Source organism: Diadema setosum, chromosome 17, assembly GCF_964275005.1.
Source record: "Diadema setosum chromosome 17, eeDiaSeto1, whole genome shotgun sequence".
NCBI classification, from domain to species: domain Eukaryota; kingdom Metazoa; phylum Echinodermata; class Echinoidea; order Diadematoida; family Diadematidae; genus Diadema; species Diadema setosum.
Window position 1 is genome coordinate 18,754,830 of NC_092701.1, and position 20,975 is coordinate 18,775,804.

Here is a 20,975-nt window from a genome sequence, read left to right on the forward strand (position 1 = left end):
ACACGAAGCTGAGAAAACAGGTTGCTCGTGTGGGCATAAATACAAGAATTAGTTATAACTCTGACTGTCTTTTTTTTTTTTTTTTTTTGGAGTATTTCTATTTTTCGAAGTTGACTTTTGTATGTATGACCCCAGATAATATTACAATAATTCAAATGTGGCATTATGATTACATTGTATTACTGTACGTAGTATTTGTCTAGGGTTCATTTCTTTATTTTCTGTGCTTCTCTATGATAATTCCGCCACTTTATATCATGCTTGATATTGTGTTCTTTTAATGCCACTTTGTAAACTAAATCATGGTTTAACGGGGAATTAACGAAACTGGACGTGATCTCTTTCAGCACATGTCACATTTCTTCAAATTATTTAATTCTTGGGCTCGTTAAATTTGTCTGGGAGGGGGGAGGGGGGAGTTCTCGATAAATTTGTGTGCCTTGTTTTGAAATGGTTTTCAGATTTCTATAATTTTTGGGTGCGTTTATAATGTTGCTTTACTTTTGCCTGGTACATGTAACTTCCCTTCACTTTACCGCTAACAATTGACGGTAATACTAGCTGGAATTTTTCTTTCTTTTTTTCTTTTTTTCTCCTTTTGTATCAGTTTTAAGATGGATAAGGTCTGGCATTAATCCACACGAACACACATCACAACTGTCTACAGCAACTGACACTGCAACCAACTCAGGAGATATAAATTTTTTCCAAAGAGGCAAATATCACGTTGATATGTGTTTATTAAGGGAGGTGAGCTCACTTCCCTGGTTTATTTGATATCAAAGAGGAGAATAAATGGTGCAAGGAGCTAAAGTCCCATTCAAAAAGTGAAAATATAACCTCTGGCATGACAAGTGAGAAAGATGACAAAGCAGGAGTGGAACATAGTGCAAAACACAAATGCCACTTGGCCCTGCGATGAAAAACGCATGTACATCAACCATTTATCATCTATGTCTCCATTTGAATTTCACTGCGAATGCGAGTACGAAGTCGCCATAGATAATGAAAAGCAAGATAAGCTGTCCAATTCGATGCAATTTCACAGCAGACGACTGAATCATGCCGGAAATACTTTACTGTAAACCATCGAGAAAGATTCAGACCAGCACTAGACAGCGCACGTTGTATATAGTGCATTTCTTTCAATACACATATAATGATATAATTTTTCATTATAGCCTAGTCTTATAGTTGTACTGTAAGTGTATTACAACATACAACCAACTTAATACAACTTTCAGATATTAACCAAACAGCCATGTAAGGTGAAAACATTAAGCAAAACTACCCATATATCCAACATGGAAATGATTGTCTTGAAGTATTTTTTTTTTCCTTTTTCACATTTGATTTTTTGCACATTTCACTAAGATGCTTCATTCTACTTCAATACATGTACACCGTAGTTACAGCCATCCTCTAAATATAAAATAATTCAAACATATAACAGACAAAAGGTATGCATCAATGCATCACAAAAGTTTTGTCATCTATTGCTAAAAGAGTTGGTCAAATGACACGTAATAGGTCTATAAGCTGAAGTAAACAAAGGGAGTCGGAACATGCAACATGTAATACGAAATTGCAAACATAAAACCACGCTACTTCTGAGCAAGATACAGCGTACACATAGTGTGTAGTGCTTGTGATTGCGTTTCGACCGAGTTGCTCTTGGAAGGGGTAAAACTCTAATTGCACAAACGTTATACTGCTAAAATAAACTAGTTGTGTGTTTGGAATCCATGCCTGAAAACAGGAAAATGACAAACATTGGTAAATTAATACACTGTATGCACTGGTTTTTTTTATATATTTTTAAAACATTTTTCCATGGGAAAATATGTCTTTAAACTTATGTTATAGACTTGAACATGTAGAAAAAAAAAGAAGAAATTGCATGTATTTGACCTTGGTCTGACACAGATGAAGCTGAAATCAATAGTAAATACACGTACCGCTGTATAAGTAACCATAAAGTGAATTAGACTTAATTCCTTTAACGTCATTTCGAATTCAATTTAGAAAAAAAAACACACAAAAATCCTTTACTTTGATCGTGCCAAAATTCCACTTTAGGAAATGATGACACGGTAAATTATATTATCAATAATGTGATTCTACAAACACAAAATAATCAATTTTTTTTTCAGCATTCTGGGAATATATATCGCTGGGGAAAGAAGTGTAAAGGTGAAGTATAATACATGTAACACCAGCCTAATGGGGGTGCAATGTGTAAAAATAGTCTTTGTAATGTACTAACCTTTTGATTCCCATATGCATTCTTCAACTTAACTTTGGGGTTTCCAAAGAGAGATCACCGTGAATCCTTGTGACTAAGTTGCACACTTTACATTCTTGTATATAATCAGTAAACAAATTCAAATTGAACGCCGTAAGTACATCAAATGTAGTGAGAACAGTACTTTCATAGAATTTGATATAACAAGTTTTTCTTTGGTGAATTGATATACAGCATAGCATTTTCATAATCATACGCTATATAGGCAGCTTTCTCAGCATTACAGATATCTTCAGTACATCACAAAAGCTAGAAATGTCGCTATCATGGCGACTGATATGCCTGTGCCATATGGCATTGCTCTCCCAATAGGTCTAGAGTGCGTCTTGACAATGTGAGACGACAAATTCACATAATTAGCCAAAAATAATAATAATAATAATAATAAAATGGCATGTTTGTAACAAATTTGTCGACTTCTTACTTTCCTTGAACTACGTTTCATTCGGATGGATGGCTTAATCGTATAAGGGAGCAGGTATTTAGGTATTTGAGAATTTTTACTTGCCCTTTGACCCCATGGCTGACAATTCTTCAAATATTCACTAACTGGTAACATCCAATTTACATCCAGACGGACGGACAGATGGGCAGACAACCCGAAAACATATACTCTGGCGACAGTCATGGCAGGAGCATAAGAATACAACACACGTATTTTCAATATCTAACTTGCACGTATATATATTCGTACATGCAAGTGCAATAAGAAAGGATCAGTTCGGTCCCATAATTAGGAAAAGGATAGGCCCGGTCTTTTCATATCAAACAAACTCATTTCCATACTGCGTACCAAGTTACATCTACAACACCTCTCAGTGTGATGAGCCATGTACTGATGCAAGAGAAAGGCCTTGTAAAACCAAGGCAATACCAATAACCACGCAAAAAGAGAGAAAAATGTCAATAATAGTAATGATGAAAATAAGACAATATACTTTTCTACAACTACAAAATTACATTCATCAAAACCTTTTGAATTACTCAAATTTAGAACATGCTAACTATAACTGCATGCATGTCACACAATTCCATGGGTATTTCATGCAAATGTGGCATTATCACTGACACCAACGTTATTTTGGAAATACACATTCTTCCTGCTAAAGAAGCAAAGGCTACAGACATGTTTCTACAGAAAACGATAGGCAGTCGACTACATGATACATGTGCAACAATGTACAAGTGTATTGAGAAATCCCATGAAGTTTAAAGGAATCTCTTTGCTAATCATGAAATGGAAATGCATCTCTGTAATTCACCACACTGTATATGCCATAAATCATGTGTCAAGAGTACACTTTATTGTGAGTTTGGACTTGTAAGGCAATTCTGAGAGTTGTTAAATGTGTGATCGAGAACCACATTGACGGAAGAGGAATAAGATATGTTTCTTTTCAAGAGAGAGGCTATGAACCTGCCACTTTTAAGAGGACGTACAACGCATTTGTGTTACATGATTCAAGATTTTCTACAGTTGATTTCACGAAAATTGGTTGGATATTAAACAAATGAAAATGAAAACACAGTGAAACATATCATGAATACATGTGTACAGCATTCAACAGGTACAATGCTACTGACACTGAAACAGATACTAGTAATGTCATTGTATGCAATAGGTATAATGAGGAGTGGAATCGAATCAGTGCCCATGTGCTTCTTCCTCTTTCTTGTCATTGGAATTAGAAATCATCTGCTCTTCACATTCTCTCTCCTCTTCATCTGTATTTTCCTTTCCTTGAGGTTGATTCCTTGAAGCAATCCATTTCTTGACGGTAACTCCCAAAGAACTAAACAAAACCAATAATGTCCCGATAACGGACAGCCAATGAGGAACTGTACCAAAGACAGCGAACTCCAACAGAAAAGCCACTATGACATTGTTACTCTTGACCATTGCTACATAGGATGCTCTCTCCAGCTTAAATGCGAGAGTCATACAGATCTGAGCCAGGAAGCCAACAATGCCTATGAATATGAGGATGAGCCTGTCTCTTCCACATTGAGGGATTCTCCACTCTCCCAGAGCTGTTGTTGCAATGGCAGTCAGGACACTCCCTGCACTGCCAAAGGCCATGATCTGGGTAAGAGGGTGCACCTTGATTCCTCCAAGCTTCCGAGTTAGGACGAAAACGGTAGCGGCACAGAAGGCACAAAGTAATGCAGCAAGGACTCCCAGAAGGGTGTCCCCTTCCTTGCGAGCACCCACAAGATCACCAAAAAGAAACGACGGCCGGGCAATCAGCACCACGCCAAATATAGCAATCACGGCTAATGTGGCATCAACAAGGGTATACCTTTCCCCCATGATGATCCAAGCAAAGATACCAGTAAAGATGGTGTTGCACAAGAGAAGGGCAGTTGCATCGCCAACTGGGATGTTTTGGTAGGAATAGAAACTCAGAGTCATGGCACTGGCACCAGCCACAATTCTCAAAAGAAGCCATTTCAACTGTGTAAGAGTGACTTTGGGAGACACGCGAAAGAGGACAAGGAGGGGTAAAGACAGGAATAAGTAGCTAAAGAGACGAATTGTGGCCACCTCGGTGGGAGAAATCCTCCCCGATAGCATCTTGACACCAATGGAGCCAGAAGACACGAAAATGCATGAGGCAAAGGCAAAAATCAACCCTCTGTGAAGGTGTAGGTTCCTCCACAAACAGCCCACCTCCTCAGGCTCCGAAATCTCCTGAACTGAGAGCTTTGAAGAATTCCATTTTGCTTCCTCAAGCTCACGGCTTCCAGATGGTCCCTCACCACCAGAATCGTCTCCTGGAGCAGTTAGCCCACTGGCTTTCTCATCAATCATCCTATTGCGGACACACATTTCCCCGCTCTTTACATTTCTGCTTTCTTTGCTATTCATCTTTGCCAAATCACTCAGAAGAACATTTTCACCCTAATCACATAAATTGTCAACTACGGTTTCAGTTACTAGCATATGTTCATGCGATTTATAACTCATGTGAATAGCAGCTAGTGAGAACCCATGCCTACATACGTCCTAGCCGTGACTGATCGTAAGAGAATGAAAGAAAATAAGTACCAATAATATTGTTTCAGATTGCCTGAGCAAATTCAGATTAAAATACTCATATTTATATAATATATCAAACAAATAAACACCTTTGGTAATATGTGTAAATCTTTGGGTTATTTCTCAGGCAACATTTCATTTAACTTCGATGTCATTACGGGCTAAATACTGATTGTTAAACACCGTAATTCCATAACTCTTAACAGCAAATTCCAGCAAGTGGTGTACACAATAAAATTCAAGTCACTCCAAGATCAGAAAGTTTGAAAACGTCTCTATCCATGTCCTTTGCATGTTCCCTCCTCAGAAACTTGAAAACCTCGAAGCAGAAGCTGTGCGGTTCCACTCTCTTAGCCACCTTTAAGAACTGTTTGCTGAGTGAAACTGGACCTGAAGAGAAGATGTTCTGTTGTCCAAGCAACAAAGCAGGAGGGTGATGATGAAGACGCTGGAATTCCTCTGTCTATTTGGTGTATGACCTTCTCCAATGACACGTAGGCCTTCTCTTTATCTGCATATGAGTATCACCACAGAAACAAGAAAAGAAAAGATGGATAGATGGATAGATGGATAGTGAACTGCAAGTGAGTGAACTCATACATGTATGCATATATTCCTCAAACAGTTTTCACCCAAAAAATCAGGAACTTCTATATGTATAATAGGAAGCCGCTAAAGGACATGAACACTTTGGGCATCAAATTTTATCTGCACAGCACACTCAGGACCATTTTTACTTACACTGTGTGGGCCTCAACTGGAGACTCCTTGCCACAAACAAAGAAGAATCTACGATACAAAAAGATAGCACTTTTGGTTTAGCACTTGGTTGGCAAAAGTAAACAGTTTGCCACATCAGCCATTCTAAGCCAAATTTTATATGGGTTTAGTCACTTTTATACTACCAAATTCAACAACACACTAATCCTAACAAACATTAAAATAAAATGTTGGACAAGTGAAATGAGTAGTAGACTTGTACTTCTCAAGACCACAATAAGAATTGGTGCACTATGAAGCACGAGGCTTAGAGCTTCTTGCTATGCAAGCCTTCAGTGAACCACAATGTATTTCACCAAGTAGGTAAAATACCAGGCTTGTTAATCTAACTTAGCCATTTTAATTGTAGACAGCACATGAATGCAAACTTCAAGTTGTACCTATGTGCATTGAGCAAATCTGTGTAGGGGTGGGAAAATCATATTTTTGTCTTCTAACCAGATAGAGTTTCTAGTTACATTGATTACAGCTATTGATTTCGTGGCCTCTGTGTTAATCAAGAGCTGCATTTTTCTTTGGAGCTAAAACTAACCACACATGCTTGATTAAATGAAATATCTCTAAGGTTCTGTTCTCTGTTCTTAATACGCAATGATTATTGGTGTGTGTGCCATATAAGACCCATGCTTACAAATTGACTTATTGGTTCACTTTCAACAGCAAAGATAACCAACTTCATATGCAGGCCTACACTTACTCCATTTTTCCTCTATAGTTCACATCTTTGATCCCCTCTGTGACCCCCCTCGACCAATTTTTTGAAAATAACAATTTATAAAGTGCAAAACCTATGTACATAGTATTATATCACTTTGTGTGCAAAAGTTTCTAATATGCTGCCAATAATTACAGTTTAATGAAAAATGTGTCTTGATTTCAAATAAAGACTGCTAGACAATAATACTCTGCACGTGATTTCCCCCACATGATATCAGCAGGTCAACAGTGTATATATATATATATTATGTTAATACAAATGCACAAAGTTTTTATAGGCACTGTTAAAATTTTATCATTAATATTATGCACAATATGTGTGCTCAAAAGCATGCGTATATTACTGTCTTGTTGGGCAACGTTGTGTGGATATTACAAAGATTTCTCGCCTACCTTGCACAACTTTCATTTAGTTCTTCCGATTCCAATTTGTAAGAACACCATTTCTCTCTCTGAAATCTCTTAGATACCTATGTATACAAACAGAGATTAAAAACAAATTTTATACTTCAGACAAAGATAACAGTGCATCATAATAGACAATGCATGTTCAAATATTCAGTTACTCATAACACTGTATTAATGGCACCATCTCGGTTTTGAATATATATTAAAAACTAGATATATCGCTACGGCGACTGATATGCCTCCGCCACAATGCATGGTTCTCCTAATAGGTCTATAGTACGTCTTGATAATGTGTGATGACAGTTTCACACAATTGGCAAAATATTAAAATGACAGGTATGCCACAAATGTGCTGAATGTTCACTTTCCTAGAACTAAGTTCAATTGGATGAATTATTCAAATGTCAGAGTGCAGGTATTTGGGGAACTGATGATTTTTACTTGACTTTTGACCCTTTTATAAGTTTATACATTGAGTAATTTTCAAGGTATTGAGAAAAAGTATAATTTCAGTATCAAATGGGAAAATAGCATTATCTAAACCTGGTCTTTGACCTTTGACCTGACAGTTTCACAGAGAATCACTGTTAGGTAGAACATGCATAAATATGTAAGTTTCATGATGATACCTTGAGTTACTTTCGAGATATGGAGGAAAAAGTGCAATTTAGCACTTTCACTTAACCCTTTACCTTTTGACCTTTGACCTTTTGGCAAGAAACTTCCCCAAAAATATATATTGGGTAATACATGCCATACATCAAGTTAAAAAAAAAAACCCTTCAGGCATATTGCATTTTAAGGAAAGTAGTGATATTTTGAGGAGTTGACCTTGACCTTTGAACCCCTGACCTTTGACCCATGACCCCCAACTTCCCTAGATAATCACTGCCCATCGGTACAAGCATATATACTAAGTTCCATGAAGATACCTTGAACCATTTGCGAGATATGGAGAAAAACATGAAATTTCCAGTTTTTTTCACAAAATAACCTGTGACCTTTGACCTTTGACCCTGTGACCCTAAAATCCACACAAAGTATTATCCCCCAAGGATATACCCTCATATCAAGTTTGATGTAAAACCACCACACGGTTCTTGAGATATCGACAAAAACAAAACGGGACGGACGTAAGGACGTACGGACGGACGGACGACCCGAAAACATAATGCCTCCGGCCACTTCGTTGCGGAGGAATAAAAAAGATTTTGTCCAACATTTGTAGTAAGTGAAAATTCAAAGAGCATTTTCTTGTTCTATATATCTGTATCAACTGTTACGAGTTACAAGTGCATTATTAGAAAAATCTTTGGTGATATGCGATATTATTATGTAAGGTCTTTTCTGCAACAAATATATGACTCTATAGATTCAACCCCTTAAGTATATATAAATGAATGTCAATTTGTAATATGCCTTTCCTCCAGCACCCCCCCCCCCCAAAAAAAAAAGTAGATAAATACATAAAAGAAGAAGAAAATGTACAGTACAACTAGGAATGTATTCTGCTAATTCAGGATAATACAAAATGTTCACAATCATTTTTCCCCAAATATTTCACACTTATTACAGAAGGGCTCAAAGGCCATCATCGCTTGATTAAGGCACACACATAACACAGAAAATAATTCGACAATACACAGCATATATTCACGTGATGTTCAGGGCAATGTGTCCCTGAACGGTGTCTGGTTACACAATTCAATAATGATGATTAATTGCATAAATCAGTGGTCTCAAAAGTTATGGCGAAACATCATTTGATCAATGAGAATTTCCTTGGACTATACAAAGGGGGGGGGGGGAGGGCAGAAGCCAAGATCTATTATGCTCTCCTGTACTTGGTAGTCCCCCTCCCCCACCCCCTTCAAGGATAGTTACCGGTACTAAATTCAGTGAGCCATTCACTTTCCTGAACAATGCTTTTCAACTAGTGCATGAATGGCCAAAAGAACAAGCATGCATGCAGAAAGAAGATCTCCCTTCCATTCTTAATGGTTTTAGTTTGTCTTTGTATTTTCCAGAGCTACCATTAACACTACTGATGTTACAATGTACGCATAATTCTAGAATTAAATAATTTCCCATCCAGTTCACTTCAAACAACATTCAAAGCCAGTGGTTCTGGTTCTTCAAGAATGACACTATACACAAAGAAGAGTAGGGCCTACTGAGGGGTCAAATACTGTATTAGACAAAGAAATCAGCTCAACATGCACATGTGATAGGAAGTGGCCTACTGGAAGTACATTTGTACGCCTGACTTACGAACCAGAGATCTCTTGTATCTGGCTTGAAGTGCACACTTTAACCAAAGTTCTAGCATGCCATCATGCCACACCTCTTCATACACTGTATGATAATAACATGAGGAGCTCTTGCAGATTTGCAAAGGAGCTAAAATGCTGAATGTTTAGAAACATATTAAGTAGAAACATAATATTTCACAAATTGAAATATGTAAGACAATTTCGCAAGTGTTTGAATGTACAATTGAAAACCCCACTGAAGGAATGAAATTGAAAGAAATATCATTTCTTATAATAATCTTGAGTAAATTTGTAATCAAAGCATTTGTGTTTTAAAATGGAGGCAATACTTCCTTCAGTTGTTAATTTCATAAACTTCATCAAACTCATAAAAATTGTGAAAGTTGAACACTGATATATACAGTTAATATAAAAGTGAGAGATAGAGCATAAATTATCAGTCTGTTATCTGCAGCCTCATAATTCCTGACACATTGCCAGTTTTACAAGTTATTTAGTATTTACATATTTAATGAAAGTCTCTAGAAAAATACAACTGTACAAATTGTAAGTCAGTGGGTGTGACAAATTCACGCATGATAAACAGCTCAGCTATGCAAAAGAAATAACAGGAAAAAAGGAGAGAAAGAGAAAACAAATGGCAAAAGGGAGGTTATTTCAATATGAATTACAGATTGTGATTACATGTACCACATACTGTAAAACATGATATACAAGCCTGTATTTGCGGTATGAATTTTTCGCGAATTGGAGCCGACAGCCATTTTTTGCGGTATTAAATTTTCGCGAACTGCCACTGGCATTCAATGCATATAGTGTACAAAAGAACTTTCGCATGCATTCTAATTTCTCGAATCTTCACGCTCGCGAAATTCGCGAAATTAAAATGCATGCGAACATTTCTCGTTTTACAGTAAGTAGCCATACTGCACTGCCTTCACCTTTTGTTTCCTGTTAAAGGAAAGGACCTTTACAGAATTTAACATGAAGGTCAGATTGCTCATGCCTTCTATGAGTTGTCCGAGGACAAAACCTACAAATGTTGTTGAATATAATGATTATCTATGCACATAATGGTGACTTTTGTGGTTTCTGTAATGAACATGCTGTCATTCAGTTTTGATGGCAAGGATGCACCCGGACTCGTCCTAGCTGCATGTACAGTAGAGAACAAGTATTCAGGTACAGTTTACTCTTTGGGGTTCACAAATTCATGCATGACTTGTTCGAAGGTGGGCTAAATGGATATTTCTATTATCATTTTCAATAAACTTCAATGCAAATGTTATACTGTACATATTCAGGTCGAGACCAATGATACACAGTAATGAGCTGCACAGTTCAATGCAAACCAGTACACTGTACAATGTTCTATGCTATGCTATTCCTACACTACGTGCCCACAGTGCAATAATGCAGACAGACTACAACCTTTAGGCAATAATAGTCACAAAAATGGAAGAGGAGCTAGCATACAATGCACTACAGAGACAAGGCAGCAGAGGGATATACACAATGTACAACAATACACGGCACACATCAAAATAACTCAACACAGGGCCCTACACTGTATGACATTGGACTGCCACTCGTGAAATCTGAATTTGATAGCCTATAAGTGAGTTGTCTGGTTGGGCTTTAGGAAATCTGATTATACCTGCACAATATGTACATTTGTCAGTTTTTGCTGTTTAAGAATATAAATTATACCGGTATATCAGCTGCTTCTAAAAAGAATATAAAAAAAACAACAACAACAACACAAGTATACATGTTGATATATTAGCTGCATACATTGTAGATATTGTTTGTTTAGTAGGCCTATAATTGCAGTCATTAATTCGTAAGTGCTGCATCTGATCCCCCATCACCTCACAGACATCATACAGATTGCAGTTCACTCAACTCTGTGTTATATCTTTAAGAACAGGAGTACAGTGTACCTCATGAGACACCATGTCATGTACTGGGCATTGTACGAGTCATAAAAGACTGGAATCATACCAGAATATTTTCAAAAAGCTGGTAGCTCATTAAGGGCTGGGTTATCACTGCACAATGTATCACCTTTTATGATACACAGTCGGCTTCAACTGGCTCCATCATGGACCAACCACTAGACTGTACCTCTTCCGAGATTCCAGTTGGTGCCAACCATGTCATCAGCACTCATCCTTGGCACATGGGAGGAATGACAATCAGTCACTCATAGTCATCAGCCGTCTGATCTACACTCTGATCTACACTCTCAACTGCTGTCCTGTCTTACACACAATGTAATTCAAAACCTATAACCTTTAATATTCTCTTAGCTGCTGGTTGGGTGTCTGCAGAAGTTCATCAGGTAGTGTTCCATTAAAATGTCTGAGCAAAAAAGGTGTGCCATGATGTTTTAAACCAGCTGCTGCAAGACATAAAGTGCTCAGTCTAACTCTGTATTGAAAAAAAAAAAAAACTGTAACCATGTAGATACAGGTGTACTTGCCAGGTACGTACTAGCTGTCACACAAGTGATGTACATTGTGCCCGACGACACATTCACAGTCAAAATTCAAAAACTACATGTAGACTACCATGCCAGCTTTGGTAGGCCTACTGTAAATGACATGTGGTTTTAGGCAAGTATGCTAATTGATGTTTTGCTTTGAACATTACTTCTTTGCATGCCTGATTGTAGAGTCTTTTCTCACATGCATGGGCTGTATATAGTACAAGCTCCCAAACTGAACCTACATGTATCACACCCAGGAAGCAAAATAAGAGTACAAAGACTGCTTTACCAGTATTCCTGCAATTAAGCCAACAACTTCCTGTGAGAAAGATACAGAAAGTGTCTGATCTCAGCAAAGATAGGGCAATATGGACTTTGTACATATAACTTATACTAAAAAGTTCTACAGCAACACAATTCAATCTTCCCAGGTTAATCATTCATTCTATGAGGAAATTTAAAGGAAACATCCATTACCTAAGGTCAAGATCAAACAAGATCCTCTCCCATCCTCATATTCATGCTCGTGTGTGTTTTGACAGTGACACAAAAGCAAATTTTCAGACTAGACTCATTTTCAAGACAGGACTCAGTACTATGAGATCTCACAGAACCATGCTGAAGTTGGACATTTTGAAGGCACACAGAAGAGTGGTTTCATTCTGTGATTAAATGGTTCTCCATAATACTACATTGTAAAATTGTTCGCATTCATAAGCAATGACACATGAAGATGGCATTTCAACTAGAGTTATGAATCATCAGATTTTACTTTCAGAAATATTTTTCTTGTTTCACCATTTGGGTCTGTCTTGTACAGACTGCTCCCATTCAAGATGACTTTCCATTAATCTTTTTTATACCTCTAAACCTTTTGTTTAATACTGAATTATCTTGTATCATCCATGCCATTATCAATGTCCATGTGTTAAAGTGGAATTTCAGACTCAGTCAAATGTTAGACTGATAAGAGTAAAATTACATAAGCACAACAGCAAAACAAAACAAAAAATAATAAAAATGCAAAAGTGAGGTACAGATGCAAGATATGAAGCGGGGGAGTGCACTGGGTGCACCCCCCCCCCTTATTTTTTTGTAAAACAAAAGAAATAAAAAGAAAAAATTGGGGGTGCATGCACCCCACCCCCATTAATTGTGTAAAGGCGCCTCCTCTTTACAGAATTCCTGGATTCGCCCCTGCTGGAGGTGTGTCGTGTGCAGTCCGTCACCAATTTAAGGTGCTAATCTAATGGTCCTTTCTAATTCTGTTTTGAAAATACTTAAAGACGGTTGGGTATTTCTAATAACAACTAAAGAGGGATGGCAATTCCATTGAATGAATGGGTGTAATTTCTCGAACTGTCAATACCAGCTAGCTGAAGTTATGATGGCAAAGCAGTGTCTAGATCGTTGAACCTTAAAACGACAATCCCTCAACAGCTTCAACAGTTCCTGACCTTGGCATAGGAGCTATCCATGAATGCAAAGAGCTGCTGGGTATGGAGCTGATTAGTGTTGAAGTATAGAAAATCAAATGTAAACGGAAATTCCCAAGGGGAAAAAAAAAAAAAAAAGGTTTGACAACAATACCAGTCAATATGTGCCATGTGGCACAGTAATAATAAGGGTTCGATGATGCAACCTTCTTACTGCATACTGGAGCCCTGTTAGCTGTGAAGAGAGTACCAGTAGAAACACCGGTGGGTTTAGTAGCCAACAGCAGGGCATCATCAATTGACTTGTAGGCGCCTAACAGTTGTACATAATAATTTATGTACAAATTTATCACAGACACAGATTTGTAAAGTCCTACCCAATACGGCATGACAGTATGAGAGCAGAATGAAAAATTAATCTAGTCGCATTTATTAAACTGGGTGCTCTGATCATCAGAGCTGTAGGCACCTACAGATGGAGTGTAAGTGTTTGTATTAAATTCTAATAACACAGAAACGTAATTGTACGACTTACAGAGCTGCTTACGACTACTTACAACAAGAACGCAGCGCAATGCAGCGTCGACTTTCACCGCGGGTACCGGTAGCCGGCAGGTAGGTACAGTGACTGTAATGCAAAATCCTGATGTCAATGAATGTAGCGAGCGGAGTTCGGGAACATGCAGTCCCATAAATCACAACTGATATGATATGCAATATTCCCAGCTCAGATCATGTCAAGAAGCTGCAAAAGCTAATGGTCTCACCTCCCTGATGTTTCCACCCAAGCCAAGACCTGTACCTTGGCTACAATACCAGTGTATGGTAATACATGTACCGCTCGGAAGCTGTGGATGGCAGGCAGGCAGGCAGTGTCGAAGCGAAACACCGATGTCATTTATTACAGCGTATACGAGCAGCAATGTACCGTACCGATTGTTCACTTTCTTCTCGCTCGTTGTTTACAGAAACGACACGTACTGTTGCGCAAGACTAGTCTAGGTTCCAGACTTGTGCGAAAAATGACCCTGCAGAGACAGAAACGAGGGGAACGTATAGTGCAGGGGCGGCGCTACGTTTTTCAAAGTGAGGGGCAACATGGGATATGATATGGAACTTCGATTTGTTTTTTTTTGTTTTTTTATGTTGATGGGGGGGGGGGGGGAGGTGGGAGGGACATGTGCCAGGTTGCCACATTTCTGGTGGCACTTCCAGGGTTACTGTACTCGGCTGACAAGCGAGCAAAAAAAAAAAAAAAAATGGGGTTAATCGGCAGACCCCCCCCCCCAAAAAAAAAAAAAAAAAAAAATGAAAGAGGGGTCTTTACATTTTTGGCTGACACTTCTTTAGTGCCATCACCTGACAAGCAGCAAAACACACACACACACACACTTTAAAAAAAAAAAAGATAATAATAATAAATTAAATAAAAAAAAAGACTGTCTCACAGGCTCCAAAAAGAGTATAGGTAGCCCAAGCATTTATACTGAGGCCTATAATATCTTCTGAAAAAAACAAAACTGAAAACCTTAGTCGTACAAACAAACCTTTATCTTTCTCGCAAATAGTTCTGGGCATCATTGCATAACGGTACGTCATGCATGCACTTGTACCTGGACGTATAGGGCCTTTTGTTTTTTATGTGATACGCTATCACCAGACTTGTTTATCAAGATCTTTAATTAGGCGATACGCCTGTCTTCGTATCATGCACCTACCGTGTTTGTACGAATTCTTTCTTTCTTTTATTCTTTGTTTTTCTTCTTTCTCAGGTTTGTGTTTTACTGTCCTATCTCAAAAGTCCTTGTCCTTGTCTTTGTCCAGTCAACCAACGTCCGTGTGGATATACTGTCATGACTCAATAGGCCTTTATACCTGGACGTATTGTTGTCATTGTTACTTTAGTTGTTTTTTGTTTGTCTGTTTGTTTGTTTTTGTCTTTACCACATTTTCTCGATGGTTTCTTGAGATCAATCGCAATTTGCAATTGATCGCAACTTTACGTTCAATCTATATGAAACAAGCCCTGTATAGGCCTATAGGCATCTACTAAGTACTCGTTAGTATAGTACAGGCCTACAAACGAGTGTTATGCCTATACAAGGCTATACAAGACTGTCTCAGCGACTTCTTGTGGATACTATCACCTTGCCCCATGTAGGGTCTACTTTCGCTGACTTCTTGATGAGCTCCAGCACGATCTCTGTAAGTGATTCGGTCTTGAAAACATCCCTTTCACAGCCAGGCATTGAGATCTATTCAAACTAAATGACCTCCATGTCCTTTTGCGAGTTGTCACTAGGTACCCATCATGTGCAAGGATTTGTGCCTGGAGTGCTGATGGCCTCATTGACGTCTCTGGCTGTTACCGCAAGTGCCCTTGTATGGCACAAAACCAAATGAGGAAAAGAAGAGGTAAAGTTTCTCTGGCATTGATTAGCTTTCCTCTCAGACTGGAAGAGTTTGCAGCAACCATAGCTCATTTCATGGAGAGATTAATGGTTTAATTCATCCAGTAGGCCTTATTCACGTGTGCTTGTCAATGTATAGAATCGCATTTCATTGATACCGTCATTCTGTGCACCTTTGAAGCATGATGAGGAAGTTGTTTTTGTTTCTTGTTATTGTCGGGTTTTTGTTTCTGTTTCTGTTTTGTTTTGGCTTTTTTGGGGGTAGGGTGGTTTTTTTTTTTTTCTTTTTTTTTTTGTGGGGTGCGATGATTACAAAGTTCCTACGCGGCACCACTGTTTCCCAAATTCCCAGTTACGTGAATGTGCTGAATTATCCTGGTGGGCAAGGGCGCCGGAAGCGGGAAGGGGGGGGGGGCAGGGGGGGCACTTGCCCCCCCCCCCCCTCCCCCCCCCCAAGTGCCCCCTGTAACAAATAATTCATCACTGATTTAAAGACCAAAATGAACAATAAAGGCATATTTCTTGTCTAAATGTTGTAATTTTATAACTTAAAATGCAAAAATTTTCGCCCCGTTAGGGGCGAAAATTATAATACACTAACAACATACATTATTGTATCTATACACTAATAGTAGCTTATGAGTAAATTTAGTGCATAGATGGTAGCCTCGTGTCCTCGAGTCTGCCCGCTGAAACATACCTTTAGTAAACCTTACATTTTTCATTAGGTGATACGCTATCAGCGTATCACCTATTGTGATTGTCAAAATCTCTCTTTATTTTTAGGTGATACGCTATCAGCGTATCACCTATTGTGATTGTCAAAATCTCTCTTTATTAGGTGATACGCTATCAGCGTATCACCTATTGTGATTGTCAAAATCTCTCTTTATTAGGTGATACGCTTTTAGCGTATCACCTATTGTGATTGTCAAAATCTGTCTTTTTTCTTATTCTTCTTTCTTTCTGGCCTATTTTGTGTCGTCAATATCTCAAGAATGACATTACGGAGTAACATGACATTTTCAGTCAACATGTCTCATGACAATATCTAGCCACAATAAGGTTTTCATGACAGTAGCGTATCTATGACGTCATCTAGGCGCCATTTTGTGATTTTCGGACCATGTTACATGATCGATCATAACTTCATAACTAAAGGTCCTTTCTGTATCAGTTTTTGTGGACATAAAGTTCAGGTCACGCTCTATCTTTCTTTCTCTGATGCTAATTACCTAGGACGTCATCTAGGACGCGTAAGCGCGCGTCAAACATTTAAAAGGCTCAAAACAACTTTCCAATGGGAAATCTCGAAGTTTCAGACAATTTTAAGCGTTTCAAACAATTTTGCGCGTGCGCGTCCGTCCGCGCATTTTCGCGCGCACAGCGCGTCAGTAACATGAAAATGCACATTTTTTGACTGATTTGGATTCCTGATACTTTGAGTAACAATATCCATTGATTTCTGATCGATTTTGACAAATAACAAAGCAATGCACTGGCGTCAAAGTTGAAATTTCGCGTGCGCATCTATGTGCAAATATAGTGAAAAAACATGTCTTTGTTTATTTCGCCATAGCTCTTTAAAACGTCAGGTGACCCTATGTTTTTATTGCATATTACAAAAGCATATGAATTGAAAATAACGTTTCAAGTATCATTATTTCCATAATTACAATATGACGTCATCATATCGTCATCTGAAATCAAAAAAGTGGAATTAATTTTTTTAAGGTACTGTTTCTGACATTCATTTGCTCGTATCTCTGTTGTTTAAGCTCAATATTATCCCAAATTCAGATATGTTGTACTTTGAACATTTGCCTTTTAAGTCCATGTCATGCTTTTGATATTTGATGACGTCATCATACCTTAAATTGTGATTAAAGGTAAAGACGCAAAATCGGACAAGTTTACGTGTATTGTCTATGGGAGGTGATTTTTTTTAAAAGCATCAATTGACTTAACAACGTTTAAGCACCTTTATCTCAGCTGATTTTGCTTCATTTCCTCTGAAACTTTAATATGTTGTAGCTGAGACAATAAGCTGCAGTAATCATGCATTTTATTCTTTGAAATCTCCTCATCAGATTGACAATTTTGCAGTTTAAAACTGAAAATGAAAATGGAATGTGGACAAAACGATTCCCCATGTATCTTTCACATACATAAGTTTACGTTCCCCATATTTTCTCGTCGAGACGTATGGCCGAGTGGTTAAAGGCGCCGTCTCAGAGACGTGAGATTGCGGGTTCGAACCCCACAAGATCACGAAACATTTTTTTTTTATTTTACTTTTTTTTCTTCAATTTTGTATTACATATTCGTCCATGTAGAAATCACGTTCGTATATAAACGCACCTATACACACACAGAGACACACACACACACGCCATATCCCTCTTTTTTGTGTGTTGGAGACCACATTGCTTCGACTGCAGCAACATTTTGCAGGTTGACTTTGTCAAACCGATCATAGTATGTAATGACGACGACTGAAGTGTTGTACTTTGAACAATTGTCTTTCAAGACGATGTCATTGTTTTGTAATTTGATGACGTCATTACACTGAAAATTGTGATTAAAGGCAAGGTATCAAAACCAGCCGATTATAGGTTTTATGTCTGCGGGACGTATTTTTCCCAAGTTGCCAGAAATGGCATAGTGACCTCAGTCGTTACAGGGCCGCTTCTCCGTCTAGCAATGCAATAGATGTTCACCAGGCCACGTTAGTTGAGTGGGCATTGACTTTCCCCCTGTTATATCTATACATTGTTTTTTTTTTTTTTTTTTGTCTTACCATTTCCGTGGATGACCCGTGGCCGAGTGGTTACAGAAACGGTTTCGCATGCACGTTCAATATAACTTCAAGGTGCCTATATCACATTCTTTTCTTTGTCGATCACAGATGACCGTCATCTGATGACCACAAGCGTATCACCTAACTCGTCCTCAATGTGACGAGTTTTCATGTCTCGTTTCTTTTTATTCTTCTTTCTTTCTGGACAATTTTGTGTCATCAATATCTCAAGAATGACATTACGGAATAACATGACATTTTCAGGGAACATGTCTCATGAAAAAATCTAGCCACAATAAGGTTTTCATGACAGTAACATATCTATGACGTCATCTAGGCGCCATTTTGTGATTTTCGGACCATGTTACATGATCGATCATAACTTCATAACTAAAGGTCATTTCTGTATCATTTTCGGTGGGCATTAAGTTCAGATCACGCTCTATCTTATATTTCAATGCTAATTATTTAGGACATCATTACGCGCGCGTACGCGCGCGTCAAACTTTTAAAAGGCTCAAAACAACTTTCCAATGGGAAATCTCGAAGTTTCAGACAATTTTAAGCGTTTCGCGCGTAGGCGTCCGTCCGCGCATTTTCGCGCGCAGTGCGCGTAAGCAACACGAGAATGCAATTGTTTTGACAGATTTGACAGATTTGGATTCCTGATACATTAAGTAACAATATCCAATGATTTCCGATCAATTTTGACTTATAACAAAGGAATGCGCTGGGGTCAAAGTTGAAATTTCGTGTGCGCGTCTATGTGGAAATATAGCGAAAAACATGTCTTTGTTTATTTCGCCATAGCTCTTTAAAACGCGGGGTGACCCTATGTTTTCATTGCATATTACAAAAGCATATGAATTGGAAATAACATTTCAAGCATCAACATTTCCCGAAATACATTATGACGTCATCATATCATTATCTGAAATCAAAAAAGTGGAATTAATTTTTTTGAGGTACTGTTTCTGACATTCATTTGCTCGTATCTCTCTTGTTTAAGCTCAATATTATCCCAAATTCAGATATGTTTTATTTTGAACATTTGCCTTTCCAGTCCATGTCATGGTTTTGAAATTTAATGACATCATCATACCTTAAATTGTGATTAAAGGTAAAGACGCAAAATCGGACAAGTTTACGTGTATTGTCTATGGGAGGTGATTTTTTTTTAGACCATGCATTGACTTGACAACGTTTAAGCACCTTTATCTCATCTGATTTTACTCCATTTCCTCTGAAACTTAAGTATGTTGTAGCTCAGACAATAAACTGCAGTCATCATGCATTTTATATTTTAAAATCTCCTCATGAGGTCGACAATTATGTAGTTAAAAACTGAAAATGAGAATGCAATCTGTACGGAACGATTGGCGATTGTTGTTTGCAACTGTATATTGGTCGAATCCACGCGGCCACTTGTGGGAAGTTGAATAGCGCCATCTCCGTCAACAGTCACGATTGTATAATTAAAAATTTAAGTTTCGCAAACGATCTTCGGGACAGCCGTGTGGCGTAATCGCTTAGCGCGCTGGGTGTTCATAACGCCATACAGGAAGGCGAGAAGTTCGACTCCCGCTGCAGGACTTTTACCTTTTTTTCTTTCTTTTTTTTCGGCTGTTCAGCTATACTCGATGTCATTTATCGTATTATTTTATCAAGTATACGTAAGCCGTGAACACGGCTGCTCTATTTCCCTTAATTGTTTTGTATCGGAGTTTGGAGATTGGGTTTGCTTCATTAATTTTGTCACACTTAATGTTGTAAATTGCCCCTTGTTACAGTGTCCCGCTTGCCACCTTTCGTTTGCTCTTTCCTTTTCTCTTCATTGGTTCTTGTTATATTGTAACAGGATAGGTAGGAACATGTACGTTTAGATAACTGGCAGGAATGGGAGCTGAATTGATTAACTCTAGTCCAGGTGTATGGCGCCTCGCTCATCTCTTTGAAATTCCAGGTTGTTATTGTTTGACCCAATAACGGAGTTGTAGACAGGTTTTATGTTTCTATAGAGGTATCTTGTGCCACATGAGTGGAAGGCATCACTGTTTAGTAGTAGTAGTAATGAACTTTTTCATGTTGTAAATGATATTAAGTTATGAATTTCACATCCAATCTTCGGGACAGCCGTGTGGCTTTACAGTCGCTTAGCCCGCTGCATTGTCATTATGCACTACCTTAGGACGAGATGTTCGAGACCCGCAGGACGCTATTATTTGTTTTCTCTCTCTCTTTCTTTGTTTTTCTTTTGGCAGTTCTGCTTTATTCCGATGTCATTTATCGTATTATCTTATCAAGTATACTACCC

The 20,975-nt window shown here is 38.2% G+C and overlaps 1 protein-coding gene and 1 long non-coding RNA gene across 2 annotated transcripts; both read right to left on the minus strand.

Moving 5' to 3' along the window:
- Positions 1-733: 733 nt before the first annotated feature.
- On the minus strand, positions 734-5,402 carry LOC140240416 (solute carrier family 35 member G1-like). Its single transcript, XM_072320181.1, has one exon. It carries the CDS (start codon positions 5,172-5,174, stop codon positions 3,951-3,953), a length of 1,224 nt encoding a protein of 407 aa, XP_072176282.1. The 5' UTR covers positions 5,175-5,402; the 3' UTR covers positions 734-3,950.
- Positions 5,403-5,479: 77 nt separating this feature from the next.
- On the minus strand, positions 5,480-14,282 carry LOC140240410 (uncharacterized). The gene is made up of 3 exons (XR_011902030.1): positions 14,218-14,282; positions 7,236-7,312; positions 5,480-5,856 (listed from the first exon to the last, which is right to left on the minus strand). It is a non-coding gene; the product is annotated as an uncharacterized lncRNA (long non-coding RNA).
- Positions 14,283-20,975: the final 6,693 nt, after the last annotated feature.